The 19,591-nt window shown below is 43.0% G+C and overlaps 1 protein-coding gene across 3 annotated transcripts in view; it reads left to right on the top strand.

Annotated features, from left to right (window-relative positions):
* The window catches only part of brsk2a (BR serine/threonine kinase 2a), a 224,405-nt gene that overhangs the window by 159,551 nt on the left and 45,263 nt on the right, over positions 1–19,591 (top strand). For all 3 annotated transcript variants that reach the window (XM_066669032.1, XM_066669030.1, XM_066669031.1), the window contains exons 3-4: positions 3,925–4,010; positions 10,047–10,187. In XM_066669032.1, the coding sequence (XP_066525129.1) occupies positions 3,925–4,010; positions 10,047–10,187 (227 nt within the window). The remainder of the gene's footprint in view (positions 1–3,924; positions 4,011–10,046; positions 10,188–19,591) is intronic.

The raw sequence follows: 19,591 nt of genomic DNA on the forward strand, positions 1-19,591 counted from the left end.
GGAGAGAGAGAGAGAGAGAGAGAGAGAGAGTGCCCTGGAACCTGAACCTGGATCAAATTCAGGCCCACACTGCTGCAGCTCAGACTGAGACATGACCAGGCCTGCTGGAAAAATGTGCTAATGAAGCTGCATGTAAATTGGACGGGCCCGTGCACACAGAGACGTGGATGTAATTAACGTCTTTATGTTCCCAAAAGTAGTGTGCACAAGAGGACTAGTTGCTGACATCTTGGGGAAGTGGGTCAATATGGCAAGATGGAGCAGAGAGACGTTATGGTCATTGTAATTCGGAAACTTGTGCTGGAATGGCTGAGGAAAAGGGAGATGCAGATGGTAAAAGGCACCATGCTCAGTGATTCCCTACACTTTAAGAGAAAACACAACCTTTCAGGGTAGACTTGCTGTCATCAGGGTTGTGCCGTCAAAGTATGTCTTCAGTATTTACAATTAGGACAGGGGAATTTGCACAATGACATGAGGAGGTAACTTCTTGCTGAATCTCACCTTATCAAAAGAGGATGGATATTTGTAGAATTGCTTAATTGGTAATTTCAGAGCTCTCTCAGAAGGGTCTTTTTTGCTTGCTGGTCTTTTGTTTCACTGCACTTTCCCCCTTGGATACCTCTTTGTGTTGGTAGCTCCTGCCATGTCCCTTTGCTCTGCTACGTTTGGCACGGCTGACTTGTGCTGGCAGGAGATCCAGGGAGTCTTGGGGTTGTGCCATTTCCTGAGCCTCTGTCAAGATGGTTCATGTAGCAGTGACACCAGGTCACTGATCCACAGCAGCCTTCTCATCTGCTGGACAAATAAGGATGCCATATGAAGGGCTTGAATGGAGAGAGGTGTCCTGCTCTAGTATTCTGTTATAAAGCAAGATTCTAAGAGTCAAACAAACTCTAGTTAAAGCCAGAGAGGTTCTCTTGGGGGAAATGATGATTTTTTATCTGCTTGGGAGTAGATGGAGCACAACTGCTCCGATGGTCTTCCTGTGAAAACCTCGAATACATAGTGTGATATTCATGATGATTTTACTGTCACAGACAGCATCACAGATCCTGAAATAATTTGTTGGAACTTGCAATGTATGATGTGATGTTCTCCACAGAGGCCGATTTACTGCCACTGCTTCTAAAAGACAGCTGATGAAAATGTGCTGACAGTGTCAGAAGTTCCGGATCAAAATCTCAGAGGGACTACGGCTAAGATCTGCCGCCACTTTGAAGGACACAAGAATTCTCTCAGCATGCCTTTATCAAATGAAAATCTTTAACACACATTCTGATGTAAAAATGTCTCATAGGGTGTGACATGAAATAATGGTGGAAGACCACTGTTATTGCGTAGGCAATACTCACAATTTTATTTTAAAAAACACATTTGTTCGTTATCCGTTTCAGGGTCGCGGTGGGTCCAGAGCCTACCTTAAATCACTGGGCACAAGGCAGGAACAAACCCGCCTCCAGGGGGCGCCAGTCCTTCACAGGGCGACACACATTCACACACACACACAACTATGGACACTTTTGAGTCACCAATCCACCTACTAACATGTGTTTTTGGGCCATGGGGGTAAACCGGAGAAAACCCATGCGGACACAGGGAGAACACATCAAACTACTCACAGACAGTGACCAAGAGCGGGGGTCAAACCCCTAATCCCTGGAGCTATGTGACAGTGACATTACCTGTTGTGCCTCTATGCTTCCCTATTTGAAAAACACTTTTTATAATATTCTGAGGATGTTTCCTCACAGTTTGCTAGCTCTCCAGTCTGTGTGCATGCTCAAAAATGGTCTAATATATTTACAAAGCTTACACTCTCTCTCTGCTCATGGCATTTTTGAGTTTTTTTGACAAAGGAGGTACCTTCAGACGTTGAAAAGAATGAACTGAGGTCAGGATATTGCTCTATTCTTGCTCTTCTTTTTGCTGTAGATTAAACTGCCTCAAAATTCGGGAAAGAGCAAACTGCATGAAAGTAAACACAGACCGGACATGCTACAAACTAAACAACTCAAGTTACAAATGAGTTTCTGTGATAATTCAAACTTACAGATGGAAGTTAAACTTAAGCCACATACAAACAAAAGTCATTTTTTTTTACCCTCAAACATACCATTCCACCTTATAAGACACAGAGCTGCTGAATGTAAACAAACCAGAGAACAGTGTTTCCCCACAATCATAGATGTCGCCTTTAAGTTTAGGTTTTCCCTTTCACCCACATCCTCCATTTACAGTTTCTTACACTCTTTCTAGAAGGGACCACCTATCCCATGCCATTACAAATTCAGCAGCTATGCACTCAAAGGACTATTGTCTGAAGTGGATAGAGCAGAACCATCTCTACCAAAAAGCAATATTTCAGTATACTGCAAGCTACCTGTATGTGTGTGTGTACATGTGTGTGAGAATAAGGTTCGCTGAGGTGAGGCAGGGTCAAAAGGGTAAAGCAAACATCTCTTTCTCCCTCTGTACAGTGCTATAATCAGGTTTGACAGGTGTGCTTGCTGGAAATATTCATAAGACATTGATGTGAATCAAAGATGATCGTCAAAAGTACACTAGGCACAATCTTTGGCTCAGACTGTGGCTTTTAAACTTTGTGGTAGTGCTCAAGCTTTGAAGAATTCTCTGGGCTCCCTGCTGGCTCAGCTGGAGATGTCGAGCACACTTGCCATGATATTTAACCATAAGCCCAGTGCAGTCAGAGTGAGTGCACTTTGGCCTTGAACATATATTGGAACCATGTTTCCACATGCACCTTTGTGCAGGTAGCAGTCAAATCAATGTGGCACATGATGTTTCTCAGAGCAGTGAAACTGCACAGCGTTGTATATTTTTGGCCCCATAGTATTACATATTGTACAAACATATTCAGAAGAAAAAAACCCTTAAATTCCACCTTAAAAAAACCTTAAATTTCAGGTAAAATTAATGGTTGTATACTGAATATTAAGAGTTTGGAGTATTACCAGTTGTCTATCACTCCTGAAAAAAACACCTAATTTCTTCACTTTTAACTCCACTGAAAAGCAAAAACCTGTAGCCATTTATATATTTTTCATACTTTTTTAAAGAAAAATAGGAATGAACCAATGATACATGGGCCCTTACATAATTCATTAATTAATGTAAGCCCCTTACATAATAGTTTCCTCATGTGTGGGCCTCGGTTGCGCTGTCCTGTTCTGGTGGGTTGCCAGATTTCCACACACTGCAATAATAATCACCGTGTGGCGTTATGAAGTCCAGAAATAGAACTTTGGTATATAATGAGTGTGATTTTGAGTGTGTTTTTAAGCTGATTCTCTTGCTGAAGCTTTGTCAGACTTTGAGGATGTCCCCCTGTGGACCCCAACTGCTTGCAAAATTGATCTTTTCCATCTATGTGATCCCCATACAAACCTGTCTGCTGGCTATATGTCACACCACTGGGTTCTGATTTGAACTGCAGGCAGTCATCCTTCAGTCTTCTTAGAGTCGTCATGGATGCTCCTACTCCACAATATTAGAAATGTTTTCTTGTGTAAAGCTAAGCCTACTGTTTTTGACTTCTTTTGGATAAGACTCAGATCTTAAAATATGACGTGACAGTCTTCAGAAGAGCACTTGATATGCAGCTCACTCTTGCATTGGCTCTTTTTTAAAGTTTATTTTTTAAAGTGCTGCAAAAGAAATCCAAAACTGGTGGAACTTTTTATGACGATGATGGTGATGTAACTTTGGGTTCATGCTGAGGTGAATGACTGACTTTGTTGAGGAGTTGATTTCAATGTAAAATTCACTGAATGTTCATTGTGCTCCATCTTTATGGAAGGAACATGTCACGCTTTCCTTGTGGAACATTGGTGCATATATTAAACAGTAGTTAATTGGCTGTGTTCTGGAACTGAATGTATTTTTTTCTGTTTTGTTCCACAGGTGGAGCGAGAAATCGCTATTCTCAAGCTAATAGAACACCCACACGTTTTAAAGTTGCACGACGTCTATGAAAATAAGAAATATTTGTAAGTATAAATATCACTTGACCTTTTCCAATTCTGTTGCTAGGTACACTACTTAGCATGTTTAAAAAAATGTCTATATGCTGTATATATTTTTCTAATTTAGCTGAGATGCTCTGGAGCCTAAGGACACCTGCTCGGTGCCAGTTGACATATTATAAGTGTTTTTTTTTGCTGTGATCGATCTATAAACATCTGCTGTGGAGCAATCCAAAATGAATCGTCCATCATTAGTGCTGTATTAAAGAGGCAAAATCTGCCTGATGTGGAACTAATTATTCATTCATTGTCTGTAACCGCTTATCCAGTTCAGGGTTGCGGTGGGTCCAGAGACTACCTGGAATCACTGGGCGCAAGGTGGGAACACACCCTGGAGGGACACACACTCACACATTCACTCACACACACACACACACCTATGGACACTTTTGAGTCACCAATCCACCTACCAACATGTGTTTTTTGGACTGTGGGAGGAAACCGGAGCACCCAGAGGAAACCAATCGGACTCAAACCCACAACCTCCAGGTCCCTGGAGCTGTGTGACTGTGACACTCCCTGCTGCACCACTGTGCCTGGCCATCTCTTAACATAAGAAGAATATTGGTTAAGCAAATGTCCACAATGTTTGGCCTTATAGTAAATGTACTGCCAAAACAGGAAGGGGTAAGAGGCCAGTGATGAGGAGCAGAGGGTGACTGGACTGCTCTATTTAAGTCCACATTAATAATTAAAGCATAAAGGGCCCTGTTAGTCATGCTGCTCTGTGATGAACTAATGCGGCAACGAGTCATCTGTTCTGTAAACACTGCGATAATGTGTATACCATCCAACACAGAGACATCCAACATCCATTTGCCTCTAAATATTAATTAAAACTGACAAAAGTTGGTACAAATTCTTGTATTTTTTAAAATTACTGTCATTATTATTTGGCATCATTTAAATTATAAGTGTCCTTCACACTGAATCCAAACTTCTTGCTGACTGGATCAATAAAAAGGGTCCACAATTACTTGGAATACATAATTTTGCGCCCAGTGATTCCGGGTTGGTGGACCGACTGCCACCCTGAACTGGATAAGAAGTTACAGCCAATGAGTGAATGAGCATTACTTCTTCTAATTCTACTGATATCTTACATTAATTGGAACAGACCTCTTCATAAAAATGACCTGTGAGCACACAGAGCAATGCTTAACATACTCGGAGGGAAGTTTCTGTTCATTCTGTCCTAAACAAACTTTATATATTCAGAAGAAATGAAAGTCTTACATTTCAGGTCAAATTAATGCAACGCCCCATTTCTTTACTTTTAACGGCACTGAAAAACAAAAACCTGTAGTCATTTATATAAATGGCCCGTACCAAAGGTGAGGATGTCAGACTCAGTGTTTTTTTGCTGTTCACACTACCATGCTGATCAGATTGGTGCCACTTTTGTGAACATGGCCTGTTTGACCTCTCTGTGTGTTAATACTCAGTAATTCACTGTTTTAATTTTCTGTTTAACATTCTAAGAGGGAATCTTTAACTAATATGAAGTATTAAACCCGACACTGTGAATGTGATTTAAATGCACAAGGTACAAGTTGTCAGAGCACACAGTACATGTTTAATCTGTGATTATTCAGGCTGTCCCAGGGAAAAAAAAAAGAAAAAATCAACTCGTTGTGTTAGGTTTTATTTGCCTTGGCACATCATGTCAGGAATTCTAAAAAGGCTTTTCTGCAGGGGGAAAAAAAGAGATTCACCCAAATCATGTTTCACTTTTCAATAGTTTGTACAGATATGACAGGTAATTGCACAAACAAATCCCTTTTCAAATGAGTTGGAACAATCAGATAACATGGTGTTGTGACAGATTATGTTCCCTGAAATAACAGCCCCCCCCCCATACACACACACACACACACACACACACACACACACGCTGGTCTGTCTATACAACACTTGAGTCTTGGCTTGAGGTGAAATCTTTAAGCCCAGTCCCAAAATATATAGGGCAGTATATGTAAATAGGGCGGCATGGTGGTGCAGCAGGTAGTGTCGCAGTCACACAGCTCCAGGGATAAGTTTGGTGTGTTCTCCCTGTGTCTACGTGGGTTTCCTCCGGGTGCTCCGGTTTCCTCCCACAGTCCAAAAATACACGTTGCAGGTGGATTGGCGACTCAAAAGTGTCCATAGTGTCCAGGGTGTATTACCGCCTTGCGCCCAATGATTCCAGGTAGGCTCTGGACCCACCGCGACCCTGAACTGGATAAGAGCTTAATGATAATGAATAAGTATTTGTAAATATAAACTGATGATTTGATTTCTCTGGCGCCCCCTCCAGGGTGTGTTCCTGCCTTTGACCCTGAACTGGATAAGCGGTTACAGACAATGAGTGAATGAATGAATGAATGAATATTCCTGTAAAATGTTGCATGCAAATAACCTTAATTGTAGTTATGAGATTGTTATTTATGTCGCTTGTTTGATCTCTTTCTCAGAAATATTTTTCAGTGGTTATACATATAAATCTGGAGTGTCCAAGAAACCCAGTGAGTTTTTTGTGCGTTGCATAACAGAAACCACAGGAATCGCTGAGTCATTCCGATATGGCTGAGATTCTAACATCATACGGGAAGTCATTAGACCCGTACTGCCTTCATCTAAGTATCTCCAATCAGCACTGGACCTGCATTCATGTGAAATTGCAAAGGCAGAACTAAACAGAACAGAGGACTAAGAGAACTTAGATAAATTAGACCTGATGAATACGAAAACGGAGCAAAAATGAGAGTGGAGATGTATGATAACCAAGCAAAAACTTGTCGCTGCTGCTCGCTCAGTGGTGGGGTGAGCTGTGTTGCTCATTACAGCTTCAGAGCTGTTTAGACAGGGTGAGAATGCTGCTGTGGTGTTTGATCCTTGTCCAATTAAAGTGTCTTATTTCATTAGCAATTTAAAAATTATAATTAGGTTACAATCATTTAAAACTGTGTAGTAATGTAGATAATTTAGGGTTTTTTTTTTCAGGAAACATGCAAAACTATCTGCCCGTGGGTTAAGACATTTTCTATCAATAAAACCTCTTAAGGAATTCATTCATTCATTCATTTTCTGTAAGTGCTTATCCAATTCAGGGTCGCGGTGGGTCCAGAGCCTACCTGGAATCATTGGGCGCAAGGCGGGAATACACCCAGGAGGGGACGCCAGTCCTTCACAGGGCAACACACACACACACATTCACTCACACACTCACACCTACGGACACTTTGGAGTCGCCAATCCACCTACCAACGTGTGTTTTTGGACTGTGGGAGGAAACCGGAGTACCCGGAGGAAACCCACGCGGACACGGGGAGAACACACCAACTCCTCACAGACAGTCACCCGGAGCGGGAATTGAACCCACAACCTCCAGGCCCCTGGAGCTGTGTGACTGCGACACTGCCTGCTGCACCACCGTGCCGCCCGATACTGGATTTTGTATTTCTTTATTTAAATAATACACAATATTAAAAATAAATAAATACAATTAAATAAACTTGATTTGGTTTAATGCAATTTGAAGCACTTGATCTTCTGCCCCACATCTTTCTTCCTGAGCGAGAGCCAGAGGAAAGGAGTCAGAGTACACTACTCCTGTTAACCTCTAATGGCTTGGAGGAGTCATTAAATTCACCAGAGGAGACCAATTGGGACCATATTGTATTAGAGTGACCGGCCACAGTGACCGGCCCACTGGCGGCGGCTATAAACCTCCTGCTCCGCTTAGCACTTTTATAGCAGCTCTACGAGTTCCACAACGTGGGTCCCCAGGGCCAGGAGCAATGTGTGGGTGAGGACCAGGTTTTGGAGAGAGACACAAAAGGCCAGAGGACAGTGATGAGATCAGAGAGCCACTTTAACTGCCTCTGATTCAATTTGCCAGTCGAGATGGAGAGGAGTAGCGCTACAGAAATGACTGGAGCTGGCAAAGTGCCCACTGCTCTGACCACACACACACACACACATGTCTAGACTTGTCTTTCTCTCTCTCTTTTTATTTTCTCTCTCTTATCCCTTATTTGTTTTTAATATGAATCTTGTTTCCCCCATTCTCTCTCCTAGCGCTCTCTCTCCCCTGTGGAGTTTTAGACAAACTAATAATATATGCAAACAACATGCTCAGAATCAAAAGGAGAAAATATAGAAAAATGACACCCATATTTTTAACAGATACTTCATTGTCACTCTTTGCAGTTATTTGACATTTATTTGGATTTGCATTTGTCAGTTTTTGCTTTCAATTTTAAATGGATATTTCTGCTAAATGGATGGAGCGGGGGATTGACAGGCGAATCGGTGCAGCATAAGCAGTAATGCGGATTATGTACCAGTCCGTTGTGGTGAAGAGAGAGCTGACCAGAAAAGCAAAGCTCTCGATTTACCGTTCAATCTATGTCCCAACCCTCACCTATGGTCACGAGCTTTGGGTAGTGACCGAAAGAATTAAATTGCGGGTACAAGCGGCTGAGATGAGTTTTCTACGCAGGGTGCCTGGACTCACCCTTAGAGACAGGGTTAGGAGCTCGGACATCCGGGAGAGACTCGGAGTGGACTCCTCCATGTCGAGAAGAGCCAGTTGAGGTGGTTCGGCCATCTGGTCTGGATGCCTCCTGGACGCCTTCCTGGTGAGGTGTTCCGGGCATGTCCAACGGGGAGGAGGCCCCAGGGCAGACCAAGAACACGCTGGAGAGACTACATGTCTCGACTGGCCTGGGAACGCCTTGGTATACCCCCGGAGGAACTGGAGACGGTGGCTGAGGAGAGGGAGGTCTGGGTTTCTTTGCTTCGACTGCTTCCCCCGCGACCCGGACCCGGATAAGCAGTGGATAATGGATGGATGGATGGATTTCTGCTAAAGCATTTTGCTTCTTTAGTCTCTCTTTCGCTTCTTTTTTCCCTTCTGAATTTTGGTGTGGGTGGGAGGCTTTTAGAAGAATGCATTCATAGTTTATCTCCATTGGTCAGCTGAGTTTGGACTGAACCGGTGCTCTGAGCCTTGCAAAGGTAAACTTAAGGTAAAGAACAAAAATGGAAGATGGGCAAATGCAAATAAAAAGTATCAAATAACTGCACAGAGCATTACAATAGTCAGGTCTCTTTCAAATTGTGTATATTTTATTTTATTATTTTTTTTTTGGATTATGTGTTTATTATTATGTGTAAACCTTTTGGAACAAAATTGACTCCATATCCTTTCCCCTTTCCCTCTCCTTTCTATTTCTTATCTTCCACCCTTCATCACACTTTCTGTCTGCCTCATATGCAAACTTCATGCATACCCTCCTTCTCCATCTTTTGTGATTTTGTTTTTCAGCCTCTCTCTGATCATGACTCTTCCTTCCTACTCTCTCTCTCTCTCTCTCTCTCTCTCTCTCTCTCTCTCTCTCTCTAACTCACTGTGTGTACACTAGAGTGTTTCTCCTCTGCTTAACTTTCAATGACTGACAAAGTGTCAGGACTGCGAAACTTCACATTATCCCGACTAAGCTACAAGCAGCACCAGCAAACCCACTCAAATCCACTTAATCTTTCATCCCCCTCACTCTCCACTGTTGATTTTTATTTCTTCCATTTATCTTGTAGCCATGGGTCTCAGAGGGGGGTCACTGCCAGATCAGAGTGTCTTATGAAAGACATAGAACTCTGGGCGTCCCCACAGAAGCGAATGAGTAAACGTCTACACGCCAGTTTGTTCCTTCACTTCGTCAGAGGGCACAGCAGCTCCTCTACTGCAGACTTCAGGGAACCACGCTGCTCCCTGGCTGCTCGCTTAAGTCAATATCTCCCATGTTCTGAGCTGGAATCGTCTATTCTCTTTGAGTTCCTAAATCAGGTCTCTTTGAAAACAAAAATCCTCCAGGAAAAAGATGAACTCTTTGACTGAGACTTCTTTAATGATTTTTTTTTTTAGTTCTTTAAATGATCTCAGTCTGTCTTACCCTTCTCTCGCTCTCTCTCTCTCTCTCTCTCTCTCTCTCTCTCTCTCTCTCTCTCTCTCCACAGGTACTTGGTTTTAGAGCACGTGTCTGGGGGAGAATTGTTTGACTACCTGGTGAAGAAAGGCAGGTTAACACCCAAAGAGGCGCGCAAGTTCTTCAGACAGATCATCTCTGCCCTTGATTTCTGCCACAGTCACTCCATATGGTGAGTTCAACCTCCTTGTGCTCCAAGACACTCATTGAACATCTGCAGCATTGCATTAGAATTCAGTGGACATCCCTGAATCAATTTTCATTTCTACCTCTAGCGTAGAACCTCTTCAGTTAACACTGCCGATTTCTTCTTCTGACACTATTGCATGTGGTGTTCCTCAGGGGGCCGTTTTAGGGCCTAGCCTTTTATCGATAAATGCTCCCATTGGGCTGTATTATTAGGAAAAATAACATCTCCTGTTATTGTTAAGCCAGTGGTGCACAGTTTTATCTTCATGTGGACTCTGGCTTCTTTAGGTAGCTCATCATTGTGCGGATGTCTCTTATTCTTTGCAGTATAGGAAAGCAAGATTGTACACTGAATCTGTATGTCAAATTTCAGGATACAAGTCTAAGGCCTATCTGTGATCTCAAATTCTTCCAAGTACCACAGTTTAAGAGCTTGATTCTCAGAGCAATATCTGACACATTTCTTGGGCTTGACATTTTGGACTTGGGCTGTGTTTGGCTTGGATACCATTTTGTGTCTCATTCAGAAAGCACTCTGTGCTAAAACACACATTATTTCCTGCCTTAGCTTCAGCAGTCAGAGATGCACTCTCAGGTGCAGTAGGGGTACATCATTGGTCACTAAAAGTACAAACAGTGGAAATGTACCTTTAAAGGCACAAAAGTTGTTTAAAAAAAGTCCAGTTTTGTTCCCTAAAGCTACATTACATTCATGAAAGTAATATGTATGTTTCTGTAGTTCTGAGAGTGAGGAATTGTAGTGGGGTCCACATGCAGCAGGCCCTCGGAGTTTAGACTGATAACCACATGGGTAAAGAAAGTGTATGGGGCTTCCTTGTCTCATCTCCACAGATAAAAGCACACAAGCTGATGGAAAGTCAGCGTGAACGCTCCCCATCTGCTGTCCTTGCAAATGCATTCATACCCAAGGGGCTTTCAATTACAATGCTATCAAGATCTCTAGATAAAGCTTTCCTTTCTTTTTTTATAAAGTGAGCCAAGGCAAGGTGTCTCTTTCTTCCCCCCCCCCCCCCTCTCTCTCTCTCTCTCTCTCTCTCTCCCTCTCCCTTTTAGACTATACTGTGCCTCCCCTGCCTCTCTCACTCTCTGTACTATTTTCCCTGCCTCTGTCTGGGGATAGAAACCTCCTCTTCTCCCTCATCAGTCAGAATGTGTTGGGCGTTCTCTTTATCCATCACTCTGTTGCTTGGCCCGAGAGTCATGCAGTATTTCGAACCAGTGCCCTGCCAAGCCTCTGCCACTTTTTGTGCTTTATTTATTTGCTTTAAAATAGTAAACCCGCTCAATTTTAGGCAAAACTATGTTTGGAAGCATGTGGAAAATGAACAAGAATGTTTGTGTGTTTAAGAAAAAGGGAGTATTTTCCATGTTTAAAGGCTGAATGTGGTTGACTGCTGTGGGGTCAGGACAAACCCATGGATAATTGCAGATTTGAAGCAACCAGGAAGGTGTTTCATTTCATCTGTCACAATCTTGTGTCATTGGTGCAGGCCTGAAAGCATTTGTTTTGGTGAAAACGTGCATTGTGTTATTCGCTGTGGGGATTTGTGGCTCACTGGTATAAGCTTGTTAAAGGCAGTGGAGAAGGTTCAGGGCTCATAAGCTGCAGCAGGTCTTTATTGATGTATTCTGTAGGTTTTTAGCTCTCAGCTAAAGCTAAACTTCTCCCATCACAGTGTGGTCAGCAAGCCCTGCAGGACACTGTCCATCATTAGGCCTTGCTTCAGCTTCGAGAGAGAGAGAGAGAGAGAGAGAGAGAGAGAGAGAGAGAGAGAGGGAGAGAGGGAGGCATTGAAAGTGGCTTGAGAAATGTTGTGGTTGTCTTATATGTGTATTTATCTGACTGAATTTTTTTTGTTCTTGATGGACAGTGTCTAAAAGAGCGTGAGTGCAAGTGTGTGTGTGTACTTTGTCCCCTCTGACCCCCTTCAAAGCCAGTAGAACAGCACATATTTATTTATTCCTTCCTTTTTTGTGTGTCCTTCTCTCTCTCTCTTTCTCTCTCTCTCTGTACTTCTTTCTAGCCTTTAGACTCAAATTATATGTTTTGTCATGTAGCTGCCACCTCTCTCGCTTTCTCTCTTGCTCTCTCTCTTTCTCTCCTTTCACTTTATTTTCTAGCTTTCTTGCACACTTTCTATGCCTCTTTCTCCTCTTTCATGTTCTCTCATTTCTCCACCAACTCAATTTTTGTTTCACTTTTATTCCCCTTCTGTTTTTCTTATATTATAACACATTTGAATTGAATTTAATTTCATTGTCTATACGCGCTGATCCAGTTCAGGGTCACGGTGGGTCCGGAGCCTACCCGGAATCACTGGGTGTAATGCGGGAACACTCCCCGGAGGGTCCACATCATGACTCTCTCTGTCTTTCTCCTCACCCAGGATATCTTCCACCGCCCTTTGGTGTTACTTTTCTCCCTTTTCCTCTCACTTTTCTCATTTTTCTCTCTTTCTGTCTTTCTCTTCCTCATTCTGTCTACTTTTCTCTTCCCATCTCTCCCACTCTTAGACACATATCACATGTTAGTGGTCTCTCTCCCCCGCAGTGGCCCAAAGCATCAGCAGCTGTATGTGGGAGCTGCATGTGTGCTGGTGGTGCGCTGGCTGTGTAGTGATGGAGGGTTTAGTGGTGTTATTGTGACGGATGGACAGAGTGACAGACATGTTTATACAGGCCTCATGTTCTCTGCATAGACAGTTTAACAGCTGAAGACTGGCGTTCTGTCCCCCAAGCAGCTATCACCTCCTACTGCACTCTCTCTGCTTCTGCTCCACAGAGATACCGAGTGTGTATGTGTGTGTTTTTGTGTGCATCTCTGTGTGTGTGTGTGTGTGTGTGTGTTTGTACAGGACACAACCCGTAGGCATGGTTGTAGATGGGGGAAAAACATTGCCATTGTGTTTATAGCTCATTAAAATTGCAACTTACCTTTATTGAAAGGCTAATGTCAGAAATACTCCTTGCTTTTTTTAAATACAAATTGGAGCTTCTATGTAAATTCAAATCGGCCCATTTTGAAATCAGCTTGATTGTGATGTCAGTGTTGAAAGATGGGAAACATGTTTTACTGTTCATGACTGTGAGGAAACAAGCCTACCGTTATAGCCAGGACCGCCAGGATCAAGGGGGCGAGTGGGGATTTAACCCAACACTTTTAGAAGAACTGGAGTGACGGCCCAACACTCTCTTGATTCCATTTAAGTGGGTCATTAGGAAAAGAAAGAGTCCCTTGTACCGCTCCAGAGCTGCTCCTAGCACTGACCTACAGGTGTGAACCAGCCAGTAGTCTGAGGCATAGCCAATTAAATTCATGATATCGGTTGTGGGGCGGGACACTGCAGGCGCATTTCTAAAATTGCTTGGCTGCAGCTTCAGTGAGAGGACTGCCGCTGCTCACACTAATGTTGATTTTGGTAAATGTTGTGAATGTGGAGCAGTAATAAGTGGTTACGATGGTCACTGGTGGTTACGATGGTCTGCTTTGTCACATTCCTTACTGCTTCTAGGAGACAGTTTACAGGTCGAAATCTGAATGGTTTCTGTCATTTTAGGGAAAAGCCCAATGATTTTTTCAACATTTCTGCAGAATTCAGTCACTGAGTAAACAGACATGTCATTCAGAGAGGTTTGGTGTAAAATGGTTAATTGTAGAGACTCAGATCTCTTTACAGTGGTGGTGATATGAACCAGGGTCATCGTGTCTTCAACATAAACACAGCCTTTGCCTTGAGTTTTGCCACAGATCTCAGATCTGTAAGAATAAGGCTGTTAATGCTGTAGAGTGGGACATATCTATAATATCATATAATATGGATTATATGTTTTCTTCAGCTTCAATAAGAAAAAAGAAAGTATTTCCCATCAGCTATTTCCAAGGAAGTGATGCAAAGTCCAAAAAAGGATAGAGAAAACTAACAGAAATAGATCTGCTTGCTATATTATGGTCACTTGGTCACTGATTGATGGAAGATGTGAAAGAATCTGAGAATAGCTCTGGTGGCTGAAAGCACACCTGCCCTATTCCAAGCATCTGAGCCAGGGAGGTAGATATGAACACAGGGGCGGACATTGCGGCTGCTGTAATAGAGATGTGTTGATATCGATTGGTAGGGCGGTTATGGAGGTGAGACCCATTTCTCTCACTCAATGAGAGCGGCGGTGACATGGTCTCCACCGGGCCCCGGTTCTCCTCCTCTACTCCTGCCCACCAGCGGGCGTTCGGCTCACAGGAAAGGATCAATGAGCTACTATATGAGCATGTGCACCCCGCCCCCTACTTATGTAGTAATTATAGCAGCTCCTGCACTGAAAAGACCTGCTTCTCTCACGTGGCTCAGTAGTGATTGGAGTCCTGAGGCACATGTGGGGGCGAGATAAAGACCGTTCGTCACATGGAAGCAGGCATCAGAGCGCAGATTGCAGCAAGGCTGGAGCAGGGCTTTAGAAGCCGCCTGTGACTCACTCCACTCCTACCCGCTCCTACCCGCTCCACTGATGAATGAGCCGTGAAACTCTGCGCATTAGCCCATCCTCTCAGCTCACAAGCTGCACTCACAGGCCTGACTCACAGTACAGCCCTTAAAAAAGCTCAGAGTTCTGCATTCTCCTGCATTTGCATTTTTGGTTCTTTATCACTGAAGTCCAGGCTCATGTGCGCTACCACGTCATAGAACAAACACCACAGTTCACTTAATGCTTTCTAATAATAGGCTGCTTGAGCCTAATATTTTAAAAGTATTGACACCAATACTGACCTTTAAAAAGAAAAAGATATTGAATGCACATGACTGTTCCATATTTGTTTGAATGTTTTACTCCTGCTGGAGTCTACACCTCGCTGTAGGTCATTCTATGCATAAATCATTCATTCGTTCATTCATTGTCCGTGACGCTTATCCAGTTCAGGGTTGTGGTGGGTCCAGAGCCTACCTGGAATCACTGAGCGCAAGGCAGGAACACACCTTAGAGGGGGCGTCAGTCCTTCGCAGGGTGAAACAAACTCTCACATTCACACCTACGGACACTTTTGAGTCGCCAATCCACCTACCAACATGTGTTTTTGGACCATGGGAGGAAACCGGAGCACCCGGAGGAAACCCACATGAACACAGGGAGAACACACCAAACTCCTCACAGACAGTCACCCAGAGCGGGACTAGAACCCACAACCTCCAGGTCCCTGGAGCTGTGTGACTGCGACACTACCTGCTGCACCACTTGTTTTCACTTGTTTTCAAGTGTTAGCTTGCCACTTGGATCTTATATTCACTCCTATATTACTTCAAGTTCGACCTTAAAGGGAACATCTGTGAGTGTGATGAAATGCAGTTCTCTCTGGTTTGTTTACTTTCAGAAGAGGAGATACATGACTGTTGTTTGTACGTTTCTGAAATTTTACTTGTCTGTAAGTTTTTATTCACTGTTTGAATTACAACTTGAGTTGTGTAGTTTTGTCACTTTCATTTTGTGTTTACTTTCATGCAGTTAACAGTCTCCCGAATTTAGAGACAAAAATAAGTCAATATTACCCACCTATGGAGCTGGAATAAAGCAATACCCTCATCTCTTTTGATGATTTTCAATGAGAGAGAGAGAGAGAGAGAGAGAGAGAGAGAGAGAGAGAGAGAGAGGAAGAGGAAGAGGGGAAGCCTGGCATATATGAATGAGCCACTTTGTTTTGTTTTTTTTTAAAGCCATATACTGACACCAGGTCTCCGTAAACACATTAGACCGGCTTTCAGCGCAAACAGACTGGAGAGTTAGCAGATGGTGAGGAAATATGTTCTGAATTTCATAAAAAGTATTTTTTTTTATATTATTATTACAATCGTGAACATCACCTTTAAATGTTACTGTAGCTGCAGGTGCTAGAGTGTAATTGCTTCATTATTTAAGGTGGAACTAACTACCGAGACATCTGTATATTGCTAATGATATTTCATGCTTGTTTTGAAGTAAAAGGGGCATAATATATTAAAGCTAATTTAACTAAGAAAATGCAATGGTTATCAGAATTTTATCATATTTTGGTCTCATTTTGCAAGACAGTGTGCCCCTGAAAAATCTGTTTCAGTGGGGTATATAGCCCTCCCCTGAGCTCTACCTTTCTTTCCCAAAAGAAGTCATTCCTATCCTTACGCAAAATAGAGGTGTAGAGCTAAAGGCTCTGCGTTGACTTGACGTGGATCCTACGCTGTAGACTCTGCGAGAGCCCTATACCGATGTGAGTGTTTATACTTGTGCGCTGGTGTCTGTGTCACTCTGGAATTACACTGCCATAACACTAGGCTGAATCTCAAACACCTTCCTCTACACTACGTAGTACACTATGTAGTACACAATGTAGCGTTGTTGTGGGTCCCACTTCTCGTTGTGAGACTTTTTTGGAGTCCATATTTTTCCTTTGTTCAACCTTTTATTGTTCTATGATATTCAGACTGATGTATGAGGAAATGTGTGGTGTGTGCAGTCTCTGTAGTGTACAGAAGATTAGTTCATGCATCTGGAGCTCTTCAGTCCACTTAAACCATGTCTGTCTGACTGCAGGCCATTGACAGCAGTTGCAGTCTGCATCAACGTGACAGGTAGATATATCTCTAGGGAGGTTTGCGTGGACGCATTGCCTGCGACACAGGTTCAGTGCAAAAGCATAAATTGGTCAAGCACATGCTTCCTCTGAGACATGTGGAGCCAACCACTGCTTCTTTCAGAACCACAGCTATTGGACAGCTCAACAAGCTGGAGGAGAACACACGTCTGCTACGCCAACAACAGATGTCTGCACAGATGTTTCGTGATGAGGAAAGAGGGGCAAACCCACCCAGCCAGAGTAAATTCAGTTATGCTCTCTTGGACTCCTGGCCTGATGATACACTGCTACACCACTCGGGAGCCAATGTGAACATTTTACCTAATGCATAACTAGAAGAGATAAGAACATAAAACACCATTAAACTGCAAGAGAAAAAGTGAGCATGAAGATGAAAAAATAGACTTTAATATAATTAGGCTGCAGTGAAGCAAGAGCAGCACGACATTCGCCGGGCCATGCACTATCCCGCGCACTTTCTGTTGTCTCTCTGCATTAAAATAATGGAGTATTTTGGAAGGCTTGTTGGGCCTGTAATTGGGTCAATGGGCCCTTAAGAGTTGGAGAGGAAAATGAGGGGACATGGAGAGCAGAGGAGGAGAGCTAGGCTTTGTCTTTAATGCTAACGTGAACACTTCAGCTACTTGTGACTCCACTGAAAGCTGTTCACGGTGAGGCCTTTTAATTAAAAAGCAGGAACGAATGGCTAAAGAGCTCTGACGACAATGTTCAAGCGATGCTTAATGCATTAACAAGTCGAACCAGAGAAGATGCAGCGATGTTTATGAGATCATGTTGCTCATTGTCAGTAGGTAGGGTTTCAGCTTGTTTGTGTAGGTGGCAGTCTTTCTCCTAGTGGTGACTCTGATCTAAAAATAAAGGCGTCTGATGTGAATTCATAATATTACAGTGATTAGGATCAACTGGAAATCCTAACACAAGTCTCTCAGAGTTGCACAGATATCACGTGATGAGAGGTGAGGGTAGAAGAAGGGTGAGATTAAACCTGGTGTGGGGGGGTGTGAGCTTAGATGGCCCTTACTCATCCAGTTCATGGTTATGGGTTCGAGTCCTGCTCCGGGTGACTGTCTGTGAGAAGTTGGTGTGTTCTCCCCATGTCCGCTTGGGTTTCCCATCCGGGTGCTCCGGCTTTCTCCCACAGTCCAAAAACACACGTTGGTAGGTGGATTGGCAACTTAAAATTGTCCGTAGGTGTGAATGTGTGTATGTGTGTTGCCCTGTGAAGGACTGGCCCCCTCCAAGGTGTCTTCCTGCCTTGCGCCCAATGATTCCAGGTAGGCTCTGGACCCACCGCGACCCTGAACTGGATAAGCACTTACAGATAATGAATGAATGAATGAACCACTGTGCTTTGGTCAGTGCAGTCAGCCATTAGTTTTTTAACAAAGTAGCAAAACAGATTATGCAAGGAACTTCTTCTATCCTACAAAGCTTCATCACATTGAGCATAGAATCAACTAATGATCAGAGGGTTAGCGACTGCATTTTAAAAGCTCATGTCGTACAGAGAGGAACGTGCTGTGATTATTTGGCTTCCAATGTCTAAGATGGCACCTGATATCATCAGTGAGCTGTTTGTGGCTGTGGGCACGCCAGCGTATTCTTACGCTAATGTTCACTCCCCGCCAGCGCTTTCATGATTAGCAACCGAGGATGGAGGCATTTATAGGAGACCTCCGTGAGGCTTGATTATCAAGCAGTAGAACCATAAATCTGCCTGCATAGATAGCAACATGCACAGAGATTACAGAGGTTAGGCAATATTACTGTGGCAGAGCTTTCTTTTTTCTTTTTTTTTTTATTCCACACATCCATTATAGATGCTACAGATCTGGCAGTTAATAAAGCACATGGCTATAATTAATGCATTTCACCTAACAGACGGATTAAAGAGAGCCTTCACGTGACTTTATAGCACCCATGCATCAGAGAGTTGGGTCTATAAAGATCTTTGGTTAAGGCAAGTGCCATGTTTATTGATATACTGGCTGATTTCTTCGAGTTATTTGATCATGCCGCCATTTTTCTAGATAGAACCTGTGCGTTTCAGAAAAAGCTTTTTTGTATCAGCTGGTATCAGCTTCTGAGTGATCCATGTCCATCTGATCCGCCTGAGTTGTTCTACAGTCTTACTGTCTTATGACTTGTACAAATTGGTAGTTTATCAATTCACAACCCCCAATTGACTTTATAAAATGGCTATAGGAGGAATTGCTGAAATCTGCTTTATATATATATATATATATATATATGTGTGTGTGTGTGTGTGTGTGTGTGTGTGTCTGCAACAGTGTTGACTTGTGCATATATTAATACTTTTGGCAGCAACTGACAAAATTCATTACACTATTGTGGCCAAATTAAGCCACATATTTACTCACGTGTTCTGTTAATCTGTCTCATTATCAATATGTCAGAATATTAATGGAAGAATATGATTGTGAATGCTTTGTGGAAATAAAACAATAAAATATGAAACAAAATAAATGTCCTTCTTTCCTCCGTTTACTACAGTTGTATTCTACAGTTAAAGTCATACTAGGATTCTGTGAGCACTGCCCTAGTTCTAAGTCACATTGGTATGCTTTGGGGACTTTTCTCCACCGTTCTAGGAAAGACAGTTGCGCTGCATTACTGTGAAGAAGTATGGACCACACAAGCACAGAGAATAAAGACACAGTGGGACACTAAGCCTCGGGCACTCTGTAGCCTTTACCTTTTGAAACATCTAGCGGTTCAAGGGTTCCCTG

This window comes from Hoplias malabaricus, chromosome 4 (assembly GCF_029633855.1).
Source record: "Hoplias malabaricus isolate fHopMal1 chromosome 4, fHopMal1.hap1, whole genome shotgun sequence".
Classification (NCBI taxonomy): Eukaryota; Metazoa; Chordata; class Actinopteri; order Characiformes; family Erythrinidae; genus Hoplias; species Hoplias malabaricus.